General features: G+C 36.1%; 1 protein-coding gene across 1 annotated transcript; it reads right to left on the bottom strand.

Annotated features, from left to right (window-relative positions):
* Positions 1–55: 55 nt before the first annotated feature.
* Positions 56–2,317, bottom strand: LOC112467102 (adenylate cyclase, terminal-differentiation specific-like; the record flags this gene model as incomplete). The annotated part of the gene is made up of 4 exons (XM_025035570.1): positions 2,299–2,317; positions 2,076–2,237; positions 314–1,000; positions 56–147 (listed from the first exon to the last, which is right to left on the bottom strand). Coding segments are annotated over exons 2-4 (792 nt in total), but the record flags the coding sequence as incomplete, so codon positions are not given.
* Positions 2,318–11,027: the final 8,710 nt, after the last annotated feature.

The following is an 11,027-nucleotide window of genomic DNA, read 5'->3' as shown; positions in this document are numbered from 1 at the left end:
AATATATTTAAAAAATAATATAGTACATATTATATACATATATATATGATCGTACATCAAGAGATCTACTTGTTGATGGTTGCTGTTGGTGTATACCACTACCACCTGTCGGTACTTGTCGATTATCACCGGCACTACCAATATCAGCTATAAAAAATGAAAATAATGCATAATACATACGTCATACATACACTACACATGTCTATATAGGTACATATGTCTATATATAAATATTTAATATCCTACTTTAATGAAAAAATTTAAAACATGTTGAACATTCTAGTATTAATGTTTCAATTACTGATATTATTACTTGAAGCTTTTTCTTTTTGCTGACGTTGTGCTTCTTGTTGCTGCTGTGATGGTTGGCTTTGAGATACTTGGTGTCGTAGATTCCATGCTGTTTGTGGTACTTGCTGTGGCTGTTGCGGTAATTTTTCTTGAGGTACTTGTCGTCGCGAACCCCATGCTGTTTGTGGTTGTTGTGCTTGCTGTGGCTGTCGCCATGGGCCCCATACTGTTTGTTGTCGCTGTTGCGGTGGTTGGCTCTGAGGTACTTGTTGTCGCGGACCCCATGCTGTTTGTGGTTGTTGTGCTTGCTGTGGCTGTTGCCATGGAACCTGTGCTACTGTTTGTTGCTGTACTTGAGGTATTTGATATGACGTCTGAGGTGCTTTCTGGTGGGAAGCCCATGCTCCTTGTAGTTGTGGCTGCTGCTGTTGTTGTGGTGGGCTTTGCTGCTTTTGTAGACCCCGTGCAACTTCCTGTTCGCTCCGTAATATTGGTGCTTGTGGACCTTTAGCTACTTTCTGTTGCTGTTGTGGACCTTTAAACTCCTGCTGTGATGAACCAGGCAGTGCTTGCCCTGAAGTTTCCTTTTTCTCCTGTTTTTGTTCCTTCTCTTCTTGCCTCTGTTGCAAGGCCTGTTGTTCGCTAGAATCATCTTGTGAGGTTGATGCAGCAGCATCAGCAGCTGCTTCTGCCTGCTTCCTCTTCGTTCCTATAATTTACACACACACACACATACACACACATATTATTATTATTCTTTATTAAACACATTTTTCTCAAAGATCATGTACAATTCAAGTTTTAAGATTACACTTGAACCTCTCAGTTAATTCAATTATAAAAAGATTAAATGCTTTAAATATATAAATAATAATAAAATTAATCAGTTCTTTTTACTCGAATCACATTACCCCTAGTAGCACAGTGACGTTAAATGACGTTTTAATGACGTCTAGAGACGTCTAGAGATGTCATTAAAACGTCATTTAACGTCACTGTGCTACTGGGGACACTTTCTACATTTAAAGTAAAATAAGTATATTGAACATTAGGGAAAAAGAACAAAGCTAAAATATACAAACAATTTCGCAAAAAAAATCTAATGTCATCTTGATCCCACAAACGCGAGTGTGTACAGCGAGTGTAAATACGTAATATTTTCGATATAGCCCATTTGTGTCACAACTTTGAAATGTCATGACTTTATTATCGGGATTTTGAAAAATGGAAATTTAATCTCACACTTAACATACCGTTAAAATATACATACATCGAATACTTCTTTCATTTGACTTATTTCTATATATAATTCCATTCCCAGCCCATTCCAGCCCTTTTTCTAAATACGAGCAAATAATTCAGGTAATTTCGAGGATTTAAATTATGATCACGGAAATGATCAATTACTGAATAATGCAATTACCGGGGAAAATTAAGAAAGCGGTCTCCGAAAGAATCGCACGTAACAAAATCGGCACGCGTACCTTTCTTTGTCATCCTGCCTTAAATCGATATCATCATCGTAACTTCGGAATATGAAAATTCAAACTCAAACTGCCTGTTCTTAGAACAATATGGATCGACTACTTTATTATTTGACTTATATTTATATATATATTGCGGGCCATTTTCTAAATACGAGCAAATATTTCGGGTAATGGATCAAATTACCATGCACACACATACACACGCATCACGGAAATTATCAATTAATATTGAGTGGAACGATTTACAGGGCAAGCCGTTTCCGGAGCAATCGTGCGTAACGAGCAGCACACGCGTACCTTTCTTCATCATCCTGTCCTTAATGCGGTATCTGGAGCTTCCAAAACGTATCGTGCGTAAATTCACTTGCTGACGCTGCTAGACCGAAGAATATGCCTCTTCTTCTTCTTAATTATTTTATGGCCTTTAAGCAATACTGTTCCAAAGATGGCCAGGACGACCTACTTGTCGTAGAAAAATATGTAGAATAGTCAACGATAGTGATGCCTACTGCGCCGTTACCTGAACCCGACGTCTCGTACCTCGTACTGCCGCGGACTTCTTCAGTTTAATGGAACCTGTCTGACCTGTCTCTCTCAGGGCCGTTTCAAAGGCTTATTGCACCCGGGTGCAGCATGTCCCGCCGCCGGCCTTTTCTACCGATCGCATTTATAAAACATTGCACGATTTTGAATACTTATTTATTGAATACATTGCACGAAATTGATACAAAGCTCTATTTTATATAAAACGCACATGTCTTGCTTTTACTTCAGCAAATTGTTTGATGAGCTGCGATGTTTCTAATTTGCTCGCGATTTCATGCTCAATAGAAATTGTTGCTAAATTCGTTAACCTTTCCTGAGACATAGTCGAACGTAAATAATTTTTTATCAATTTAAGTTTTGAAAACGATCTTTCACCTGAAGCTACGGTGACTGGCAAAGTTAACAATATTCGCAAACCCACGTAAAGATTCGGAAACACTTGTTGCAAATTATTTTTCAATAAATAATTCAGCATTGCACTTGAATTCATATCGGGCATTAGCATTCCTTGCAAGAGTATACAAATTTCATCGTACAACTCGGCACCATCGATATCACTTTCTGTTCCAGCTTTATTTGAAAGTTTTGCTTGCAGTTTCTTGCACTGTTCCAAAATGTGCCCCTTACTCATTTTTTCAAGAGACGAACTATGGCGCAGAAAGTTAAAAGTTTTATTGTGCTGTTTCAATAACTCGAAACGTTGGTTTAAGGAGATTATTGTTGTATCTAAAATATAAAAATAAAAATTTATTTTAAAGTTTTTTTTTAGGATCTGTAATTGTTTTGTCTTTGTGTTCATAATCAAACTGTTTTGTTTTCCCCCTCGGGCGTACTTTCACTGAACTTGGGAAGTCTTCATCAGCTTCAACAATTTTAGCCAATTCCTTAGCACGCGTGACAAAAGTCTTCAAACCCTTCATCAGATCGTTTATATCTGTTAAACTGGTTACGAGATTTTTCAGAACTTCTGCTGATAAAGAAATATATTCATTTCGGAGTCTTGAAGCATTTTACTGACAACATTTACATTCGAAAGAATCTCGTGCCAAATGACGATTGAGCACACGAATTTAAAATTACAGAGTTTTTGTGCTAGACACTGTGCTTCATGGCGAGTTTGGATATCCGTTTTATTGATACTCGTCAGTTCCGTTAAAGCGTCATATATCTCGCCTAATTCATATCGTAATGGCTTTATGGCTTCGATTATACTTTCCCATCTTGTCGCCGAGACTGACTTTAGCGTCAGTTTTGTAATGTGCTGTTTTAGAACACCCCACCTTTTAGTCGATGCTGAGAAAAAATTGTAAAGCGCTTGAACTGTACTGAAGAAATCCACGGTTTGTAAGTTTACTTTGGCTGCATCACAGACAACTAAATTTAAGCTATGAGCAGCGCAAGGAACGAAAAATGCTCGGAAATTGATATCCAGTACTCTCTTTTGCACGCCACGATATTTTCCACTCATATTCGCGCCATTATCGTAACTCTGACCACGTAAATCTTGAATGTTCAAGTTGTAATCTTCGAGAATTTTAAGAAGAAATGTTGTTAAACCTTCTCCGGTGGTTTACAACTAAGAAACTAATTATCACGGTAATTTGTTCTACATGATTTACGTCTGGCGTGCAATCAAGGATCACATAAAAATACTTTGACTGTCTCGCGTTATCCAGTATTATAGATCGTATATTATCTGCAACAAGACAAATTATCTCGTTCTGGATGATATTACCTAAATACGTAGGTACACGTTCGTCATTTTTTCTCTGCTGTATCCTGAGAATATGTCCTGACATTATCGGATCAAACTGAGATATCATTTCTACAGCTTTCAAGAAATTGCCATTATCTGGTTCAAACAGTTTACACGAAGATCCACAAAAAGCTAAATTCTGTTTAGCTAGAAATTTTACGACATGTAAGATACGCTCAAGTACAGAATATGCTTTTGTTCTGCCTGAAATATACGCTGCTCATGTTGATCTATTGTTCTTTCCGTTTTGAACGCTATGGTCAGATCAGTCCACTTTTTGAAATTTTGTATATGTTCTGAACCTTTCTCATGTCTTGACAAGTGACGAGATGCATGTTGCTAATCACAAAAACCGTCGTTACCCAAAGTGCTGTTACAATTCGCAAATAATTTATAACAAAAGCAAAAAATCCTGTTTCGTGAAGGCGAGTACAATAGCCAGCTTCTGTCGCATGTTTCACCGTTTTTAAATATGCGCGTGAAATAAGTATCGGAGAACGATCTGCCATTATTATCTTTGGGATACGACAACTGTTTTCTACAGTTGGGCTTATTTTGTACGAGATATTGCACGTCATTATTCGATAATCGCGATGGCCACTTAGCTGGATCCCCGGGAAAAAAAATTATATATAACTATATATAAACATATAAAATTATGTATAATTATATATAAATATGTATTCTTTTATATAATTTAATATAATTATATCTAGATTCTTATATAAAATTATATAAAATTTTATATAATTATATATAAGTATATATATTTATATATATTTATATATAAGCATATATAATGTACATGCAAATTATATAAGAATCCAAGTAGATTACATATGATTTATATATATAATCATATATAAACTTTAAATTCGGATTATCTTAATAGATGGCATTCGAGAGAGACTCTCTCTTCAGTGGCAAATGGAAAATTACTGCATGGCAATTGGGCAATACCGCCTCAAACAAAAGTTACTCCTCGAATGCCTTCGAAATTCTCGTGGCACGCACCTACATATATACGTACATACACAAGAGAATAAACAAGAATAAAGGAATTCCCTGAATTTTGCAAAAGATACATAAAACATTTTATTCGTGATTGGGGGGAATAACATAGGTTTGTTCGCGTCGCATACTCCAATAAACACCAAAAGCACTTGGATTACGGATAAAAGGTGGCGATTGGAGAAGATAAGTTTTTGGAATGCGTTGGAGGTGACTGACCGGAGAATGGAGTGGACATTCGCTAGCGCCTCTACGTTGTACAAAACATTGAACTAGGTAGCCATGTTCACGAATATTTCCAACAGGTAACACGCGGGACGTCCACGATTCCGAGGAACCCGGAGATATTTAAAGAATATCACTGTTATCAACTAAAAATAAAATAAATTTATAAATTTTTTTTTTAAATTAATCTATTCTTATTGAATTGTTGCCGCTTTTCAACGATGCTAATTAGTTATCTCGTTTGGCTCTTCGTATTGCGAGAGTATACTGTCAGCGCGAGAATCGTATTTAGACAGGTGACAAGTTATTATGATTAATTTTATTAAAGTTTTATCTTGATACGCGATATCAAATCAATGTAAAGATTAAATTTGATACATGTTATTAAAAATATATAATAGTCGAGAATAAATGGCGCGCGCTTTGTAGTGTCTAGTTAATGTTATAACGTCTGCGATAAACGTACTGTCGAGTGTATTAGCTATCAGAAAAAAAATTCGTAGCAATAATTCCATTTTAAAGTGCCGCGATCGAATTGACAACGTTTTTTTTTCTTGCTAATAAATTTGCAAGATAATAAGAGCACAGAATGCGAGATAATAGGCTCGTTTATGGAAAAGTTTGTAAGCAAAACGAACAATATTTGAGAAACAGAGAATGTTTTATAATTTTTAAGTAATTTTTAACTTGGCGGCGACGCTTCATCGATATTCGCGATCACCGCGCTGCAAGAACGATCGAAGAAATTTTTACAAACGATACAATTTAACGTTAATTTTCTGTTAAGTAGAGATTATGAAAAATAGAGAAGCACGCGTACAAATAAATTTGAAATATTTAGCGATGATCCGATGAATTATGTGCCTTTTTTTAACGAAAAAACATAATTGTATTTGTATCACGTATTACTTGCGCGCCTCGCTGCCGCGTAGTCGGGAGGGCGCAGTCGAACGCGATTGGCTCCTCGCGAGTCGAGCCCACGGATCCGGCCAATCACGTTCGGCCGCTCCGAGCCGCTGGCGCGGCGTACGCACTAGACGGCAGACGGCATACTAGGCGCGACCGTTCGTTTGAACGCAACGTACCGTCAAAGTCGACGCACGGCCGGTTGTTCTTGTCGGCGAGCGGCATTGCAGCTTGTTTCCATCAATCCTCAGAGTACCGTGTTTACCTGCGGAAGTCATTCTTCCGATGAATTTCACACAGGTAAGAAGTGATCGTGATCTGCGCGTCCGTCGCCGTGCTTTGTGCTACGTGTTATTCGGAACGCGCTTATTCGTGCGATTGGCACTCCTGCTCCTCGTTTCGCGGGCAGCAAGATCGGCTACGCGAGTACGCGCCGACCGCCGTTCAACAATTCGCGAGTGTGTCAAAAAGCGTTTGTCGGAATAAACGTGTCGCGCGAATCGCTTGCTCGAGACGGAGGCGTCGGAGACGTCGAGGCGGAGACGTCGCGAGACGGAGACGTTGAGGCGAAGACGGCAATTAATTGTGAACAATTTGCTTTCGTTGTGATATTCGCGAGCGATAATCGTGGCACTCGTCCCGTCATATTTCTGGACTCGAATGTAGCATTCGTGCATTTATCTCGATCGTGTCGCGCTTTGAACGCTGTGCCGGAATTGTGTGATTTATCTCCGCGTCTATCCGTAGGGAAAAAGAGGGCTGAGTTATTATATTGTCATAACGAGTGATTCGCGAATAACGGAGCGCCATGATACACCGCCCGTTCGTGAATGCTTCGTAATTTCGTGTATCTCGCGTCGCGCAAGTTAGCGGCCGGCAGTCACGATTTTTCGTCGTGCAAATTAATAATGCATATTAATAATGCAGTTTTACTTTCGTGAGATTTACGAGATTTTTATAATAATTATTATTATTATTTTTATTATTTTATTTTTTTAATTATTTTTTTATTAACTTATTTAATGAAAAAGAAGACAATTATTAATTGTTTCAATTTTATTCTAATTCTTTGTAGTCTATCCATATTTATATGTGTATCGATAACTTGATTTTATATTACCTGCTTTTATATTTCACAGTAAAAGTACTTCCTTTCCCTGGAGTACGACCTTGGCGAGGTGGGAAGGTCCAGTACCCCGAGGATGTTACCCAAGCAAAACTCTTGTTCTGCTTGGGTAAAAATCCAAAAACGGGGAAGCTATAACGTACCCTCGTCCGCCGATTTAATTGAACAAACGAACCGTAGCTGGTTCGTCGCGTTTGTTTCGGGAGTGCCGTATAAGTAATCGGACTAAAGGACTTTTTTAAAGCCCATTTTAAGAATATTACGGAGTATAGAATATTCTTCTCGTGGGCTTTATAAACGGGAGTGCCGTACAGCATCGCGCGAAAGACTTCTACTTGATAATTAGTCCGCGCGCGATTGTAGTTTATTATCCGCGAGAGTTTCTCGCGAGTGTCCTGTGCGGTGAGACGAGGAGGAGAAGGAGGTCGAGGCCTGGACATCCTGAGAGAAGGAGGAGGTCTGGGAGAGACATCGGGCACCGGCGGAGCAACCTTGGGGTGAGTATCATCTCATCTTATCTAACTACACAATAATTTCTTTTCCATTTATTTAGATTGTTTTATCTAGATAAGTTAGAAATAATTAGAAAAAGAGAAATTATCCAAATTTTTATTAAAGTTTCTTTTTGTAGATATCTTTTTCGAAAAATAGATAATTATATTGTTAAATATCTTATTAAAAGACATTAGAGACGCGTAAGAATTATCTTTTAAAATGTTGATTATTATTTTGAACGTTTTTTTAATTTGAATCTTATGTTCGTATGTTACAGTATCATCGTAGCTACATGGCTGAGTGACTCCGTCCGTTGCATATTGAGTCGGTGAGTCAAAACATTTTTTTATTGAGGTAATAAATACGATTAATTAAAATATAGAGCAAATGTTTTTCAGTATATGTCGAATTATGACAATAAATTGCAGTATAAAAAATCGTAGATCTATTGCCTTTAAAATGAATAAATGTAAAAAAAACTTTTATTGTAAATAAAAGAGGACCGTCGATCGTAATCGGCAGGGATGGTGGAGGGCCTCTGGCCTCGGATAAAATCAGATAGAAACAGGTCATATCAGAGGATATTTAAATTAACATTTTTAAACTAAATGCAATATTGTCAAATTAAATATATTTTAATAAAACATATTTTGATAAAACATTTGCACGATTGATTCAATAATTGTAATTAAATTAATGTTAAGCAAAACATTAAAAAATATCTTTTAATAGCTATTATTATTATTATTATTATTATTACTATTATTATCATATTTTACTAACAAAAAAATACATTTGTTACAAAGAAAATTTATTTCTTATTAAGTATAATCGAAAATAAAATGCAAGTATTGAAATGCCCCTTTTTAATTTAAATGCAAATATTATAAGAAAGAAGGCACACACATGATTACAGAAACAGTTTCTAACAATAGTTCTCGATACATAAATTAGATATATTAGTGGCTCAATTTATATCCTCATTAATGCAGGTTTATGGGCCCTAGGCTCCCCGAACCCTGAACAGCAAATAAGCATAAGGATGCCATGCCTTTCCTCTACTTTGTCTGTGTTGAATCATTTTTTTCCAGCATGTAAATTAAGTGGATACTTGCAATATATCGGAGTTATATATATCTATTGTTGTCGCTTTTCCGCGATGCCGATTAGTTTTCTCGTTGCGCTTACTTTGTGAGTGGTCATCTATCATCGCATATTTTGACAATTGTGTGTATTAAAAGTTAATAGTGTAATACACTATAGTAACAAACACTAGTAACAATATAAAATATTATACTGTTACACTATTATACTCTATATTAACCCCTTAATACACACAATTGTCAAAATATGCAATGATAGCCGCTCACGAAGTATGCGTAATAACGATTTAATAAAAGCTAAATAGCGCGTCTGTGATGTCTAGTTTATAAAAATTATTAAGATATCTCAAATTTTTCGATGACCAACATAGAAATCTTGTAAGTAATTAGCAGTATTAAATTCATAATAATTAAAAATTTATATCGTTTTCGGTGTAAAATTCGGTAAACATGTATATTAATGCATATACTCTTTAATTATATAAAAGGATTTTTAAATCTATAAATGGAATATAATATGTATATACATATACGAAAAGTGTATACGAAATAACGCGCTCGATCGATACTTTAGCATTCTCTCTCGATTCGGTTGAGCTCTGGTGACAAGAGCAAATAGTACGAATTGTACGCTACTAGATAGCGCCTCGGGTACTTTTTCAAAATTGCAATCAGTAGTAAGAGCGTAGCGGTACGAGACAGGTGAGATGAGAGCCGGTGGTTCAGACTTTTTGAAAATTCTATGCGATATTCGCGAAAGTAAATCCGACTTCGTTCCCAGACTAAAAGACTTACAATTAGTGAATTTCAAGACTTGAAATTCCTATGATAAGAGATGATGGACACTTTATCCGGTTCCGCACTTTCAACGCGCGAAATCAGACAATCGTCGATTTCCCAAGTAAGTACATTTATTTAATCCGCTAACCTTTAACTCGCACTCAAGTGGGTATACATTGCGCGCGTCATTATTATCTGATATGACGGATGTATCTCCATATCTTTTCTATTGGTTACAAAAAAGATAAAAGAATTAAGCAAGTACGCTTTAATAAAGCTTCTTTCGTTATTGGGCAAAAGTAGGGCGTCGGAAATTGGGCTTAAGATGGTTCAATACGTAGGCACGAAATTAATGTTTGGCGAGCCACTTGTTTGTTCTTCGATATATTGTTTTTTAATTCTAAATTTTGTACTTGTGACTAAGGCTGCGGTCTACTTGACGCTATAAATGATGCTTTGAAGCATTTTTCTTCTCCTTCTTTCTTTATTGAAAGAAAAGAGAAGAGAAATGCTTCGAAGCATTTGTAGCGTCAAGTGGACCGTAGCCTAAAACATCGAGGGAAGCCCGTCGTTCGTCCTAAGCTATTAGGGTAATAGTTCATTTGTCGTATGACAATTTTTTTAAACATATTGATTGACTACAAGAGAGAGGATTTCTAGAAACTCGAGAACTTTTCTATTTTGTAGCCAATTAACGTGCTTAAAAAATTTGTCGTACAATATGAAATATCAGCCATATTCTTCCACTTTTAAATATCTCCAGAACTAATCTTTAAATCGTAATCCCTATATATAATCATATCTCCCCAAAATAAAATCGATTTATGAAATTAAATGAATCGTGATATTTTATTATTCGTGGTTCTGAAACGTAATTTTTGAGAACTTTTTCACTTGCAATCGTTTACAATGAAAATTATTGTTTATTCTTTTTTAAGAAAAATCGATTCCAGCGATTCATTATAGAAATCACATTGATAATATATAATTATTTCAGTATAAAAAGAACCATTTATTACAGCGGTTTTTGACTGGAAACGTTCTCTTACTAATTGATAAACACAAACAATGAATTTATTTAGATATTTAGCGTGTATCGTGTACATCTTAAACTTTATTTTTTAGAACAAGATCAATAATTTTCTGTTGTGAGTGAAAGATAGAGCAAAATTCTATTTGGCACAGAATGGCATAGAGACGTCAATTGTCACTTTTCTCTATGAAATTTGCATAGACAGAGTTGCTTCACAGCGATCGTAGAACACAAATTTTATTTCTCGTAAAGTCTCTGGTTTCCGTGA

The sequence above is a fragment of the Temnothorax curvispinosus genome, unplaced genomic scaffold (genome assembly GCF_003070985.1).
Source record: "Temnothorax curvispinosus isolate PA1 unplaced genomic scaffold, ASM307098v1 QBEX01016896.1, whole genome shotgun sequence".
NCBI classification, from domain to species: Eukaryota; Metazoa; Arthropoda; class Insecta; order Hymenoptera; family Formicidae; genus Temnothorax; species Temnothorax curvispinosus.
Note: the sequence above shows the minus strand (reverse complement) of the source record. Positions and strands in the feature narration are given on the sequence as shown.